Source organism: Chiloscyllium plagiosum, unplaced genomic scaffold (genome assembly GCF_037043375.1).
Source record: "Chiloscyllium plagiosum isolate Xiang-an unplaced genomic scaffold, Cpla_swu_hap1 HiC_scaffold_19, whole genome shotgun sequence".
Classification (NCBI taxonomy): domain Eukaryota; kingdom Metazoa; phylum Chordata; class Chondrichthyes; order Orectolobiformes; family Hemiscylliidae; genus Chiloscyllium; species Chiloscyllium plagiosum.
In genome coordinates this window covers 55,227,169-55,243,656 of record NW_028270157.1, presented here as the reverse complement: position 1 = coordinate 55,243,656, position 16,488 = coordinate 55,227,169, and the positions used below count along the sequence as shown (strand labels likewise).

The 16,488-nt window shown below is 41.1% G+C and overlaps 1 protein-coding gene and 1 long non-coding RNA gene across 4 annotated transcripts in view; one reads left to right on the top strand and one right to left on the bottom strand.

Annotated features, from left to right (window-relative positions):
* The window catches only part of LOC122559541 (receptor-type tyrosine-protein phosphatase zeta), a 265,364-nt gene extending 258,977 nt beyond the window's left edge, over positions 1–6,387 (bottom strand). The window contains exon 1 of one of the 3 annotated variants that reach the window (XM_043709180.2): positions 5,594–6,387. In XM_043709180.2, the coding sequence (XP_043565115.2) occupies positions 5,594–5,645 (52 nt within the window). In that variant the 5' untranslated portion in view covers positions 5,646–6,387. The remainder of the gene's footprint in view (positions 1–5,593) is intronic. The other 2 variants (XM_043709179.2, XM_087997408.1) reach the window with 2 other exon arrangements.
* The window catches only part of LOC122559544 (uncharacterized), a 58,958-nt gene continuing 48,145 nt past the window's right edge, over positions 5,676–16,488 (top strand). The window contains exon 1 of the long non-coding RNA XR_006314454.2: positions 5,676–5,811. This is a non-coding gene — a long non-coding RNA (uncharacterized LOC122559544). The remainder of the gene's footprint in view (positions 5,812–16,488) is intronic.

The following is a 16,488-nucleotide window of genomic DNA, read 5'->3' as shown; positions in this document are numbered from 1 at the left end:
TTGCACAAGCAACATAGAGTCATAGAGATGTACAGCATGGAAACAGACTCTTCAGTCCAAACCGTCCATGCTGACCAGATATCCCAAACCATTCTAGTCCCACCTGCCAGCACCCGGCCCATATCCCTCCAAACCCTTCCTATTCATATACCCATCCAAATGCCTCTTAAATGTTGCAATTGTACCATGCTCTGCTCTTTTTTTATATCTAGCCAATCGATCAGTTGATTTATTACCTTCTACCACCTACTTGACTACTTGCCAAACCTACACAAATTAGCTTGGAAGTACTGAAAAATAACCAACATAGAGGACTGAAGCATTCATGATCAAAAGATGGTAAATTAAAGATTTATCTCTGAGAATAGCTGAAGGGGATTAATGATAGTCTCCACAAGACTGTGCATATTTGTGGTTGTTCCCCGTAGAAGTAAATAACTGGGAGATATTATAATATGAGAGAACTCTTGGGGGAAGTAAAAAGTAAACTGGGTATTATCTGGGTATAAGCTATGATGATAAATTGACTGCATTTTCTTGGTTTAATTTGTTCTAAATACAAGAAAATTTGCATTTTATTTAGACAGCAAAATTTTCTAGTGATAATGCATGGTGTTCTGTTTTCTCTTTAAATGTTAAGGATCTTTAACCAAATCATAACCTCCCACAATTTCCTTCATTTATTTTGCAAAAGATGACATCACTCCTCATAGATGTCTAAAAAAAAAGAGAAAGATCTTTGGCCCATGGAGTTTGTGTCGGTCAAAAGTAACTGTCTAACTATGCTATTTCCCATTTTCCAGCACTTGGCCTAAAACCTTGTCTGCCTTGCTTGGCATTGCAAGCGTATATCTGAATATTTCTTAAACATTGAGAGGATTTCTATCTCTATCTCTAACTCACTTCTAACTCTAGTGAGTTCCAGATTCTCGCCATACTCTGAGTGAAAAACATCTTTCCTCACGTCTCCTTGAAACTTCCCTTACCTTACAACTATTTATTTTAGTCTCCTCCACCAAGCATTTTCCCCATCGCCTCACCCCAACATAAAAATAAGGTGAGCTCACATAGCAATTCTGCACTTCTCACTAATCTGAAAACACAAACATCTTTGCAAGCCCTTCTTTGAATCTTATCCATTGGCTCAATACTTTCTATTTTGTAACTATACAGTAACCAGAAACTAGAAACAATATTCCAGTCATGGCCTCATTAATGTTTTATAGCGTAACAGTATGATATTCTGGGATTGTCTTTATTTCTATAGATTCTCCACTGAACACTGTTGCTTGCGATTCCTGAAATGTAATGTGTTAAAGGTTTCAACATTACAAAAGTCATCAAAATCACCTTATCTTTTAACTATCTCATTGACCAATAAGATCACACATTTTAAAAGCTTTTTATGAACATTCGGCAGCTTAAACTTTTGCTACTTCAAAACAGTCATTGTAATAAGCCATTTTAAATGTAAAATTATTTTAGTTTACCAGTGAACAAAGTGGTAATGTAAATTATACCACCATGTTGTCCGCCCGTAAACTCAATAGTTTTCTTGTAATCACTATTTGCATTTTATCTGTCTAGTTGTTAAATCTGTATAATTATTTTGAAGCTCAAACTTTCAGAACACAAATCAACCAACTTTTGTGCAGCAGCATTTAAAATTCAGTGATGGAACAAAGGTGAAGACGTTAGACAGAGAGATGCAATCTATTCTGAGGTCCAAAGAAATGCAGAGATTTTTCAAAGGACCAAAGCATGTAATTATTGTGCAAAGTCTTAATTAAAAGTACAGCCAACAATTGTACTGTGAGCACCAATGAAAAATTAATTGGGTCTGTGAAGAATAGGAATTTTATTTTTCCAAAACCAATTGGACCTTAGTTCAAATGGGTTTGGTGATCTGGTTAAAGAATGAGAACATTCCGAGCAATAAAATGGTACAGAGCACACCAGAAGCAAAGTATGAAGTGAGAGTGTATTGGGATGCATTTTCATTTGCTCCATGAAATATGAATCTCTGCTGCATCATTATGGAATGTCACAGAGCAATGTCCCAGATACTCCTCAGAGAAAGGGTGATAAATTAAAAGAAGTGACTTCAGCAGACTCTTGGCAGTTAATGAAAGGTGAAAGTTAATAAGGAAAGGTAACACAGCTACAAGAAATGAATCTATAAACATATTACTCATTTCCTTCAAATGTTACTCATATCTTTGAGGTTGAAAAAATGCTGGACTTATTTGACCACAAGGCCTCCTGAACTGAATTGAATTGAATTAGCTTTATTGTCACATGTACTCAAATGAGTACAGTCAAAAGTTTATAAGTTGCTACATACAACGCCATCTTAGGTGCAAAGGTACCTCGGTACAGCTTCTTCAATTACAGATTCTGTGCCATAATGACATAAGGAAATTCAATTAGCAAACGATTCCAGAAAACTTTAATACCAATAATGATATAGCATTACCCCACAATGTAAACTCCATTTGTTTCCAACGCAACAACAGATTTTGAGCTACTCACAGTTTATGTCTGAAATACATATCAATTTCCTTAAATGAAGTCTACCCTGGGACTAGAACACGGGAATCCATTCTGAGGAGAAGGAGCAGCAGCAAAAGGAGAAAAGGAAAGGCCAAATTGCTCAGAAATTCTCGCATATTTTCTAGTTAGCTGGATTACTACTCAAATTGTCCAAGCAACTATGGATGGCTGAAGTGAATCCCTTTGGAGATTTCAGGTAGTTACCTCAGAGGTTTGTGGAGGCAGTCATGAATGTAAATGTGGTTGTGGCATTTTGACTTCATTTATAAAGCAAAGGTTTCAGTCCAATGTTTTATCTATAAACTTATTGGCCTCGTTGACTATTAGACAAGCTATTTATTGCCCAATGATACCAGTTTTCATTTCACCGGCTCCATGCTGGACTTCACTGAAGCTCACAAAACCCAAAAGAACCATTTCAAAAGGCCAAACATCTCCTGTCTATTAGTAATGACTTTCAAATACTTGAGTTGTGTTTGAGAAAAATGCATGTTTTTCTCCAAAACAGGTACAAATACAAATAATGAAAAACAACAAAACATTGGTAAGATCAAAAGCAAGGAGAAAGCTCAAGGATAAAAAAGAATGAAAAAGAAATGCAATTTTCCGAGCAAGGAGTCAAAGTTAATGAATTAGAAGGTATCAGTTCAAATGAAAACCAGTTTACCTTCACCAATTTTTCAATGTGGATGGGGATTGACCAATCAGCGACTATCAAAATGCAATGAAATAGTTGAGTTTTATTTGAGGAAGGTAAGTGAAAGCACTACTGAAAATTGAAGGTCAGTATCTATTGAAGTAATGTTGTAAAAATGTTTAGCTTTCTGATCCATTTGGCAAAATATAATCTCTGAGATGTGTCTGTCTACAACTGCATTTTTGGTTTTAGTCATAAGGCAACTGTTCTAAATTGTGGTACAGACAGCTGAAAATCTGATTCGTCACAGGGTTTGTGAGTAGAAAGCTGGACAACTAAAGCAAAAGGGTGTGTTTTGGTATTCAAGTAAGAAGCACAAGGATTCATTGAAGATCTGTGTCCGTCATTTAATGCCATCATCTGCAACAATTCCAATTGTCAGAACACAATAAGGTGGATGGAACACAAAACAAGTATTTGTGGATGAAGGTGTGCCATTGACAGTTCTTTTCCTTTCGTTTCTTCTCTTAGATGCCATAGGTATCAATCTTAAGGAAACCACTAAACCACAAACGAAAGTAGCTCTATATGGTGTGGATACAAACAGATTTATCATATTACAGTCATTATTATTGTCAGACTTTAGAGAAAAGAATTGCAGTTGTTAATGAGTTTTGGCATTGTGTACACTCCACCAGCTCCCTTTATAATTTTCTATTCATCTATAGATATTTAGATTATGAAGCAATATTCCAGAAAACATCCAATTGTCTTACAAAATGCAGATGGCACAGTATTAGTCACATGAATAAGTTAAAACAATCCTTGACTCTCTGAAGTGAGAGTCAACCGTTTATCAACTGTTCGACAAATCAACTGTTCTTCATGCGAAAGATATTCACTTGATTGTGATAAAGACTTAAATTGTTGATGTGACTGTGACCTACACTTTTAAGAACACATTATAACTAATGCTAAATTATGAGACATTCCCAGTTTGCCCTTGAAGTCACAGAGAACTGCTCAGCCCAGACCGACACATGACCATTTATCAGAAAGGACATTCTCATCGCTTGCCTGGGTTGGGTTTGAACCCAAGCGGCAGATGTGAAAGAATATGGTTCAGCAGAGTTCATACACCACCTGCCGCCAGCAGCAGCCCAGCCCCCAGCCGACCCCCTACCGCCCTCCAATCATTTTGATCCAACTTGTCTCAGGAAACTAGAGCACTGGGATTACTAGCGACATAGCTGACTCAGTCGAAAAGGTTTGTGCTTAGTGTGTCCCCTCAGTCAGTAAGGTCGGATTTAGCCATAGACTGGGATTAGTAGCACAGCTCGAACAGGGAGCCCCGGTCAACGGCACCCACCCGATGACAGTATTGTATCTCTTTTAAACATCTGTACGGGACTTCTCTTTGTTCTCACAGACTCTCTCCTCCATACTAACTTCAACCCTCATGAAGAACATCTCCAGAATTACCGACTGTCCCGAACAGACGCTGACACCAGAAACCGGTGTAGAACAAAGGGATGTAAAACGCATTGAGGCTTGTCATGAAATGGAAAGGCACTGAGGCGAGTAGCCGCTTCTGCAGGAGCGACATGTCCTGCACTGTATTGCATTGTGTCAATCTGCACCAGTGCTCAATTGCAAAAGAAATACTCTTCACCTGAATTACAAATTAAACCTGGATATGCAGGTGTTTGTCCGTAAGGAGGGTGAAGCAGAGGGTGCTCCCAGCAACAACTGGCCATAAAAAACCGAGGAAGCATTTCTTGGCAACATGAAAGATTACACATTAAGGGAAAAGGCAGATGCGATATTCCGGGGGCTGCCAGCAAATCAGCCTGCCCGGTTTGATCTCCTTAAACATCCCCTCTCTCTCTTAAAACATTCGCACTGTTCTCGCTTCTCCAAGTCTCCTCCCTCCCCCTTAGGTTTGCAAGAGAGATGCTGTGGATATTATTATTTGCATTCCGTTGCCAAGTCTTGCAACAACTGATGGCTCCCCCACCCCCCCACCACCCAGATACCCACCCCTCGGTCCATCTGCTTTTTCATCAGTGCAACTGAGCAAGGAGATTGTCCTTTCGGCCTGGGGTCCACACTGGAACGCTCAGTCACCACAACTCACACAAAATCGAAAATAAAATACTCACAATAAAAACAGATTCTATAAAGATGGGCTGCCGTTTGGGTGCTGGTTCCCATGAATTTCGCCCCCATTGTAATGGAAGGCACTTTCTCTCTGTTCCCATCCAGCCCTCCATAAGCTTCAAAATACTGTACAGAATGTCACTTACGCAGGGCAAACCAGGCAGGGATTGGGACTTTCCTGTTTTAAAACAATTGAAAGACGCAATGGAAAAGACCGGCGGCTGGGGGTAACGTTGCACTCACCGACTTGACAGATACAAAGGATAGCAGGAATCCAGAAAGCCTCCGGCAGCATGTCCAGCGACCCTTGTCCCTCCACAAACTTGCTGGGGCTTGGTGGAGCAGGATAAGTCCTTCTGGTGAAGAGATCCCTGTGCCTATGGCTCCGGCGGAGCGGCAGGAGACGGGGATTGAGGCTGTGAGACCAGACAAGCCCGAGTGACTCCGGAACCGCCTTCACGGTGAGGGACTCCAGAGAGAGTGAGCGAGTGTGTGAGCACAGTAACTCAATGTAACAGAATGTGGGTGTGCGTGAGAGAGAGAGAGAGAGAGAGAGCCTCAGTGACTGGGACAGACTCTGAATATGAACGCCTGGCTGTAACAGGCACTCTCACTCCTCCGAATGTACAAAACGAGGTGATTTGAGTCAAGCTAGAGCTGTCAACTTTGTGCCAGAAAGTGAGCTGCCTGTGTATGTGTGTGTGTGTGTGAGAGAGAGGGAATGTCAGCTGCCTTTATGCAGGGAATTGGATTGTAGGAGCTCCTGCTGTCAGCTAGCTCCTGGCATTTAAACCTGGCTCCCAGCGATGTCACAGCATGAGAATGGCGTATCTACATTCCTATGGATCGTTGGCTCGGGAGGAGAAGGCGTTTAACAGTAGAGATGCCAGAATGCCATCTAAATAGGTGACACCGGCAAAGCAGCCAAAGGGCCTGTTGAGTGGTTTACAGGGTGCAGTTGCCACCTTGGTAGCACGCTGCTGAACTATACCATGACCTGGAGAGTGCACAATAAAGCCAGACCCTCACACAATGCCCAGAGCTGGTGCCCCTAAGCGTTGGCAGCAAGTGCAGCATCCCTGCTGGGTGTACACCCGACTTGCAGTATAACTCCAACACAGCAGCCACCCGCACTTCAAACGTGCCCAGGTGTTTGACCTGTTTGAATGGAATGATCTTGATAACAGAAAGGTTTAGGGTGTAGGTTTGCTCGCTGAGCTGTAGGTTTGATATCCAGATGTTTCATTACCTGGCTAGGTAACATCATCAGTGGCGACCTCCAAGTTGTCAGTGAGCAAACCTACACCCTAAACCCCTACCTGAGCTGCAAACCTTCACAAACCTTGCAATAACAGAAAGGTTTCTTTTTTCCCCACCAACTGCCAGTTTGTATCAAAAGGAAAGCCTGGGATTCTGTCAGAGCTACATATTCCCGCAGCCCGTCCTTATGGTACAATTAAGTACCACTCAGCTGAAAGGCGCTGGGTGTTATAGGGAGGGCCTGCTTGCAGGTGGTCTCAACTGCAGCAACAGTGTAGGTGTGATTCTTGGTGTGTGAACTATCAGTGACATTTTGGATGCTGGTGCAGGGTAGGCAGTTGCTGAATGTGAACAAGTTCTGACTTGGAATAGCATGAGTATGCGTAGTTATGGTTTCTGAGACAAACAGCATCAGGTGAACCTTCAGCCCTCTTTGAGTGTTGGTATACTGTACACTAAATTAATACAGTTACCTACTTTACAATCTTGGTAATGGTTCTGTTCTCAGCTCAGTTGAAGCAAAAGCAGAAAAACTTAACTCCTGTGTTATAGGAGATTCCAGGACAAACTTGGCAATGAGATAGAGTCTGTTTTTTTGAGTCTATTGAGAGAGACAATGATAATTTTGCTAAAGAAAATTGAACAATAAAAGTTTTAAACTTGAATGATTAAAAACATCTGAAATGCCTTGTGCAAATGGTATATGTTGCATTCACTCACAGTTTTATTTGTGTCATTAATGGCCATTTTCCCCTTAGTAGCACTCTTATTTTAAAATCCTGAAATGTATTTGTACAAACTCAAATGGTTCACAATCAGGTGACTTGTAACTGAATACAGATTCTCACAATGGGTTTGAACTCTTGCTTTCTGGATCACAAATCCAATAGGATAACCATTACAGCACCAAAGCCCTGATTTGGATTGGCCCTAGTATCAAGCTCTGTACAATTCTTATAGAAATTGATAACTTTAATGGAAATTCAAACTTCCAGTTAATAACTGAATGATTTCATGTTTTAAACATTTGTTTGAAAGAAAAGTCTAAAAACACTTTAAACGAAACACTACCTTCATAGGCAATTTATATTTAACAACAGAACACTTAGTCGAACTGAGAAAAGACACAATGTTCTGACCTCAACTGATGTTATTATTGGACAAGTCAGGTACCAGTCTGAAACTTGGCTTAATAGATCATATTTTGACTTTTGTTATTTAATAGGTTGTTTTTTAATAATTGAAACATAAGCAAAAGATGCCGCAGACTAGGTTTGAGCAACAAAATAGATGTTTATTACACAAAAAAAATGGAATAAACCAAGCTACTTATATGTCACATAATTGGAAAGATTTCAAAACACACACAAATACAATTCCATTTATCCCAGCACTATCACATTACAGTACTCAAACACTGGACTGTGTTTGCTTCTCTATCATATCTACAGGTTTAAAGCAACTGTTTCATTCAATTCTTGTTTGGTAACCTCTTCTTTGATTACTCATCCAACAAGCTTAGATTTTCTCAGCATCAATTAACATTGCTGACTTCTAACTGAAAACTTCTGGTCTGGAACTTACAAACTTAAATCCTGACACTGGCGAAACTTATTTCCTAACAATTCTAGACCATGTCCACTTTCATGAGGAACTGTTTCACACATCTAACATCTACCAAGACCTCTGAAAACTGCAAAGAGAAGATTTTCAAGCTATGGGTTCATTTCCTAAGATAAAAAATCCTGATCTTGCTAAACTGAAAGCAAGTTAATACTCCTTAAAGTTTAGTCTACCTGCTTGGAAAGCTCTCACAATACAAACAATTTCCCATTATCACTGCAGTGATTCGCTCTCTCATAATGATTTTTTAAAAAATGACTGCATAAATACTGACGAATTAATCATTAAATTCTCTCAAAACCCACATGCCACTTGTTAAAATATAAACTCTAAAATAAACCATATTAATGTATATGAATCACACACCTTTTATCATAGCAGGCAAATTTTGCAGTATTCTTTACGGAAACATTAAATTTTTCAGAATCAAAACAAAATGATTCCTCACTCATAAGGGCTTATTTCTGTTCTTTCTTCCAGCCTGGTAATTTGCAATCTTGTAACTTAAACATTGCTTTAAAAAAGAGATTAGAAGCTGAAGCCTTTCATTTTGCACTCATCAAAATTAAGATACAAAAAGATTTAAATAAGGAGACATCGTTTTATAAAGACTAAGAAGAGGTTGCTGATTGGTAAGGCCATAATTTGCATGGAGATACAGCAAGACAGTTAACCATCAATCTTCATTTTCAGACCAGGCAGATAGATTCTGTTTGGTCTGTGCATTGTCAAGGGGATGCTGCAGAATTTGGCCTCAAAGCTGTGAGAACTGCTGGCAGGAGGGGTTTGGGAAAGTGGAATTGAGTGTGGAGAGACCTGTTAGAGGAGTAAGATGAGAGGTCAGACCTATGAGATGGAGTGGTTCTTTGACTGTAAAGATTTTTAAGAATCTATCTTTCAACTGAATTTGCCAGGACAACAATCAGGTCTCAATCATCGACCAGTTAGACCCTGCACACTATTAAAAAAAAACTGTGAGGATTTAAAGGAGGCACACAGTGTGTATTCATCCGAATCCTGTGGTAGCCATTGGTGCATTGGAGCTCATGATTCCATTGGAAGTCTTGATCTAAGCCTTAATTTGGTCTCTAACAATCAAATCATAGATGCTTATTGTCAGGCAAATTTCAGAACATATCACATGAGCCCTTCATTTTACTTTACATTTAAAGACACTTCCAGAACATAACAACCTTATAAGCCTCATTCTACTAACATGGTGAATCAGTGGTTAACATTGCTGCCTCACAGCACCAATGTGCCAGGTTCAATTCCAGCCTCGGGCGACTGTCTGTATGGAGTTTGCACATCCTCCCTGTGTCTGCGTGGGTTTCCTTCGGGTGCTCCAGTTTCCTCCCACAGTCCAAAGATGTGCAGATTAGGTGAATTGGCCATGCTAAATTTCCCCTAGTGTTAGGTGCATTAGTCAGAGGGAAGTGGGACTGGGTGGGATACTCTTCGGAGGGTCGGTGTGGACTTGCTGGGCCAAGGGATCTGTTTCCACACTGGAGGGAATCTAATCTAATCTAATCTAAAAAAACACTATCCAAGAGTTTGTTATCAAGCAGTGCATGACTAATTGTAACAGTGAGTGCACATGAGTGAGTTTCTTGCTCTTTTATTTGCAGTAATTAAAATGAATTAGTCTGCATTGTAAATGGTATTGTTTTTTCACTATGAGATCTTAATGTTGAACAACAACTGTTTTGTCATCATGGCTGCTTGAAAATTATTGTAAGCCAATATGAGCAAAGTCTCACGCCTACATCAGGTGAAAGTGAGTATAGCAGATGCTGGAGATCAGAGTCAAGATTAGAGTGGTGCTGGAAAAACACAGCAGGTCAGGCAGCATCCGGGGAGCAGGAAAATCAACATTTCTTCTGATGAATGGCTTTTGCCCAAAATGTCAATTTTCCTGCTCCTCGGATGCAGGCTGACCTGCTGTGCTTTTCCAGCACCACTCTAATCTTGACTCACACCTAGATCACCCTACTTTTAATCTGTGAAAGGCAGAGACTTCAAATAGCAGTTCTAAACAAACTTAGATCCACTGTCAACATTCTGTCAACTGCCAACTGTAAACTAAGTTCCTCAACATTTATCACTAACTTCCACTGGATACCACTATTCATTCTATTAATTTCAAAGCTTTGGCTCATTATTCCCTCCATGGCTTTGATTCACATGATATCTAATTCCTCATCACCTTGTGACAACTGATACTTTCTGCTTATTTGCATTTGTCCTACTTAATATGCTTCTCCTCACCTCATCCCCCTTCCCCAATCTGTGACAAGGCCATCAGACTTTACAGCCCAATGCTTTGGAATTCTCTTCATAAGTGCCTTCAAAGGCCTGGTCCATATATACATCTTCAAACAACTCCCCAGGATCAATTTACAGTCAATTGTAATAATTATGGTTGATTTGTCTACTTTGTGAAACATCTTTGGATATTTCACAATGTTAAAGATGTTATGCTGGAGCCCATGATTGTCTCTTTACCAGTATAAAAAGAACTAATCAGATTATTTAAAAGTTTCAAATATCACCTTGAGCACTATTAATTGAACATGTGCAGTTAACAAGTGGAGCAAGAAGACTTCCTAAGGTAGCTTTAAAAATGAACCAGCACTATTAAAGCTGCTGTAGTTAAAATTATAAAATAATGTGTAAACATCTAAATCCAACATACTTTCCAGCAACACAAACGTATCAGAATTGGCATATGGAGATGCAACACTGCTCATATGCATTCCATTTTACATAATTGCGTATCCCTTTCCAAATGTGTTGGAAACTGTCAATGTACAATCAGGCTCACTTACCTTTTCTTATATAATAGGGAGAGTAAGATGCACCATTCTGATGAAAAATCATTAGGCTAGGAACTTTCTTCCCACAGATGCTACCAGACCTGTTAAGTTTCACCAGAAATTTCTGTTTTTATTTCAGATTTCCAACATTCACTGTTTTTTGTTTTGCATCAGAGTAAGATGTGCAGTTACATGATAGTTTATAGATACAATGGAATCACATTTTGTTCACAATAATTTGTATGCACAACTTTTACTTCTCTATACATAGTAAAGGCAAAGTTGCCATAGTCTTACTAGACTGTAGGGCTGCTCTCACATTAGAGAGAGGAATGCAATTGGTGGTGGCTTAACCTGAGGTGTGGAAATTGAACCCATGTTATTGGTATCACAAACCAGCTATCCAACCAACTGAGTTAGCTGACTTCATACACAGTATCCCTCCTTTTACTAACCTATGTTCTGCATATGAGAAAATCCATCCTTTTATGCAAGTTGTATTATTTCCTCTATGCAAATGAATAGCTTCTGTATATCATGATTTTCACTATAAGTATGTATTTATCTATCAGTTGAATCTTGATTTGAGGAAGAAGTCCACTAAGGAGTGCATGTGTCAGCCATGCATCTTCCTGTGACAGAATAAACCGATTCTTGACCCACAGACCTTTGTGCATATGACTCAGGATATGACAGTAGGTTGTGAACTGCAAATCAGTGGGATCTGGAATGCAAGATTAACTTCCTTTTCTTTTCTTCTCTGCTTCAATCTGCTTTATCATCATTGCGGCTCCACTTGATGGACAGATTGTTACCATTGAACGATTGGTAGCAAGTTCCTCCAATCATGAAAACCAATGCTGCCAGGCTTCAAGCATGTCAAAGCATTTTGAAGCATTTTCTGTGTCGTCAACTTAAACATTGGCCATTTGAGAGGTGAGGGAACAGGATCTGGGTGGTCATGGGGCGATGCTTTTTGTTGTATGGATGCAGTATCCATGTCCATTGATGTTAATTTGGCCGTTTTGCCTGGCTATTTCAGTTGACTTTAAGGACACCAGCATTAGTTCAATGATCTTCCTTTTGAATCTAGAGGATGCATCAGATGAATTTCTGATGGAATTTCTCTTGTGCTTTTACTGCAGTACAGGAGTGTAGTGATGTCAACTGCACGATACACTAACATTTCTCTTTGACTTTCAAAGATTGGTGTTGTCAAACAATTAAAGTCATAGAAGTTTGAAGAAGGCTGAGCTGATCCAATGTTGACTTTCTTGGTGAATGGTGGGCTTTTGAGAGATCTGGCTGCTAAAATATGGGACGTGGTCTCCATATTCTAGTATATATTATGGGTATGCTTCATGTAGGAAGAATCTTGCTCCATACTGTGAATAAGTGATTGAGAATGCACAAGGTTGTTTGGTTTAAAAAGAAAAAAATGTATAATACAAATAAATCACCAACAATCATGAAAATTGAATGCATTACACAAGCTTTATGGTATAGTAAGTGATATTTTCTGGCTCATGCCACACATTATGTACTAGATGTGGAGTGGATGGAGATGGCATATTTTTACACAAGAATACTGGAAATATGGATGTTTGAAGAATTATGTAGCTACAACAAGTCAGTAATGCAAGCTGTAGGAAGAAAGACAGAATACACGTAGAGGATATAAATGAATTTGAGTTATAAAGAGAGGCTGGGTAGGCTGGGACTTCTTTCCCTGGAGCATTGGAGGCTGAAGGATGACCTTATAGAGGTATATAAAATCAGGAGGGGCATGGATAAGTTGAATAGCCCAGGTCTTTTTCCAAGGGTAGGGGAGTCCAAAACTAGAGGGACTAACTTAAGATGAGAGAAGAAAGGTTTAGAAGGGACCTGAGCGGCAGCTTTTCCATACAGAGGGTGGTACATGTATGCAATGACCTCCCAGAGGACGTGATGGAGGTGAAATACAATTACAGCATTAAAAAGACATTTGGACAGGTACATGAGTAGGAAAAGTTTAGAGGGATATTAATCAAATGCAGGCAAATGGGACTAGTTATGTTTGGGATAGCTGGTCAGAATAGGCAAGTTGGACCAAAGGGTCTGTTTCCATGCTGTATGACTCAATGACTCTATACCATTGATATCATTTGACCAACTGTAGGACCAAGGAATCCTAGTAAAACTTGAATCAGTGAAATCAGGAGAAAACGTTGGCTAGGGATATACCTAGCACAAAGGGAGATTGTTGTAATTATTGGAGGTCTGTTATCTCAGCTTCAGGACATCGCTGCCCCCTTAGGGTAGTGTCCTAGATCCAACCATCTTCATCTGCTCCACAATAACTCATTTCTACCATAACCTTGGAGAGAGGGTACCCTGATGATTGGGCAATACTCAGCACTATTCATGACTCCTTAGCCATTGAAGCAGTTTGTGTTCATATGTAGTAAGACTTGAACAACATCTAGTCTTGAGCTGATAATTGACAAGTGACATTCAGCCAACACTATTGCCAGACAATTATCATGTAAAATAAGAGAGAATGGAGCCACTGTCCTTAGCTGTTCAAAGGCATTACCATAATTAATCCCCAATTATTAACATCCTGGAGGGGATGACCAGGACTGAACTGAACTATTCATATAAATACTCTGCTCTAAATGCAGGGGATAAGCAGGGAATTCCATGGTGAGTAACTCATTCCTCGTGAACTTCCACACTCCATAAGTCAGAAAACACTGATAGAACACTTGCATGGATGAGTGCAACTTTAACAACACTCACAATACTTGATACCATCCAGGACAATCAGCCCACCTGATCATCACAATATCCACTACCTTCCACAACCATTCCCTGTACCAGTAACACACAGTGTGTATCATCTACAACTTGCACTACATTAACTCCCTATGACTCCTCTGAACATACTTTCCAAGCCCATGGCTCCTATTACCTTGAAGGACAAGCATATCAGATACAGTCTTAGAGTCATAGAGCTGTACAGCATCGAAGCAGACCCTTTGGTCCAACTTGTCCATGCCGTCCAGATATCCTAAATAAATCTAGTCCCATTTGCCAGCATTTGGCCCCTATCCCTCTAAATCCTTCCTCTTCATGTACACATCCAGATGCCTTTTAAATGTTGTAATTATACAACCTCCACCACTTCCCCTGGCAGCTTATTCCATACATGCACCAACCCCTGTATGAAAACGTTGCCTTTAGGTCTCTTTTAAACTTTTCCTGTCTCACCCTAAACCTATGCCGTCTAATTCTGGACATCCCCACCCCAGTGAAAAGATGTTGCCTATTCACCCTATCCATGCCCCTCATAATTTTATAAACCTCTATAAGGTCATCCCTCATCCTGTGATGCCACAGGGAAAACAGCCCTAGCCTATTCAGCCTGTCCATATAGTTCAAATCCTCCAACCCTGGCAACATCCTTATAATTCTTTTCTTAACCCTTTCAAGTTTCACAACATTCTTCCTGTAGCAGGGAGACCAGAATTGCTTGCAGTATTTCAAAAGTGGCCTAACCAATGTCCTGTACAGCCGTAACAAGACCTCTCAACACCTATACTCAATGCTCTGGCCAATGAAGGAAAGCATGCCAAACACCTTCTTCACTATCCTATCTATCTGCAACTCCACTTTCAAGGAACTATGAACCCACACTCCAAGGTCTCTTTGATCAGCAACATGCCCCAAGACCTTACCATTAAGAATATAAGTCCTGACCTGATTTGCCTTTCCAAAATGCAGCACCTCACATTTATCTCAATTAAACTCCATCCACCACTCCTCGACCCATGGCCCATCTGATCAAAACTCCGTTGTAATCTAAGGTAATCTTCTTTGCTGAAAAATGTGTTGCTGGAAAAGCAGCAGGTCAAGCAGCATCCAAGGAGCAGGAGAATCGACGTTTCGGGCATAAGCCCTTCTTCAGGAATGAGGACGGTGTGCCAAGCGGGCTAAGATAAAAGGTAGAGAGGAGGGACTTGGGGGAGGGTCGTTGGGAATGCGATAGGTGGAAGGAGATTAAGGTGAGGGTGAAAGGCTGGAGAGGGGGTGGGGGTGGAGAGGTCGGGAAGAAGATTTCAGGTCAAGAAGGCGGTGCTGAGTCCGAGGGTTGGGACTGAGGTAAGGTGGGGGAGGGGAAATGAGGAAACTGGAGAAATCTGCATTCATCCATTGTGGTTGGAGGGTTCCTAGGCAGAAGATGAGGTCCTCTTCCTCCAGGCATCGTGTTGCCATGGTCTGGTGATGGAGGAGGCCAAGGACCTGCATGTCCTTGGCAGAGTGGGAGGGGGAATTAAAGTGTTCAGCCACGGGGTGGTTGTGTTGGTTGGTGCGGGTGTCCCAGAGGTGTTCTCTGAAATGTTCCGCAAGTAGGCAGCCTGTCTCCCCAATGTAGAGGAGACATTCCGCAAGTAGGCGGCCTATCTCCCCAGTGTAGAGGAGAACGTTTCAGAGAACACCTCTGGGACACCCGCACCTACCAACCCAGGACATGCAGGTCCTTGGCCTCCTCCATCGCCAGACCATGGCAACACGACGCCTGGAGGAAGAGCGCCTCATCTTCCGCCTAGGAACCCTCCAACCACAAGGGATGAATGCAGATTTCTCCAGCTTCCTCATTTCCCCTCCCCCCACCTTAACTCAGTCCCAACCCTCGGACTCAGCACCGCCTTCTTGACCTGCAATCTTCTTCCCAACCTCTCCGCCCCCACCCCCTCTCCGGCCTATCACCCTCACCTTAACCTCCTTCCACCTATCGCATTCCCAACGCCCCTCCCCCAAGTCCCTCCTCTCTACCTTTTATCTTAGCCTGCTTGGCACACCCTCCTTATGCCCGAAGAAGGGCTTATGCCCGAAACGTCGATTCTCCTGCTCCTTGGATGCTGCCTGACCTGCTGCGCTTTTCCAGCAACACACTTTTCAGCTCTGATCTCCAGCATCTGCAGTCCTCACTTTCTCCTAATCTTCTTTGCTGTCTACTACACCTCCAATTTTGGTTTTATCTGCAAACATACTAACCATATCTCCTACGTTCACATCTAAATTATTTATATGTGACAAAAAGCAGTGAACACAGCACTGATCCTTGTGGTAGACCACTGGTCACAGGCTTTCAGTCTGAAAAGTAACCTCCCACCACCACCTTCTGTCTTCTATCTTTGAGCCTGTTCTGTATCCAAATGGCTAGTTTTCCTTGTTTTCCATGTGATCTATCTTTACTGCCACTTACAAGTTCCACTCCAAGCCAGACACCATCCTGACTTAGAATTATGTCTCTGTTCTTCACTATCAGAAAGTCCTGGAACTCCCTTGCTAAGAACACTTGCGTGACCTACAACCCAAGGGGTTCAGTGGGCAAGAAGGCAGCTCACCACCAGTTTCTAGTGGGCAATTAGCAAAGATCACTAAATGCTGGCT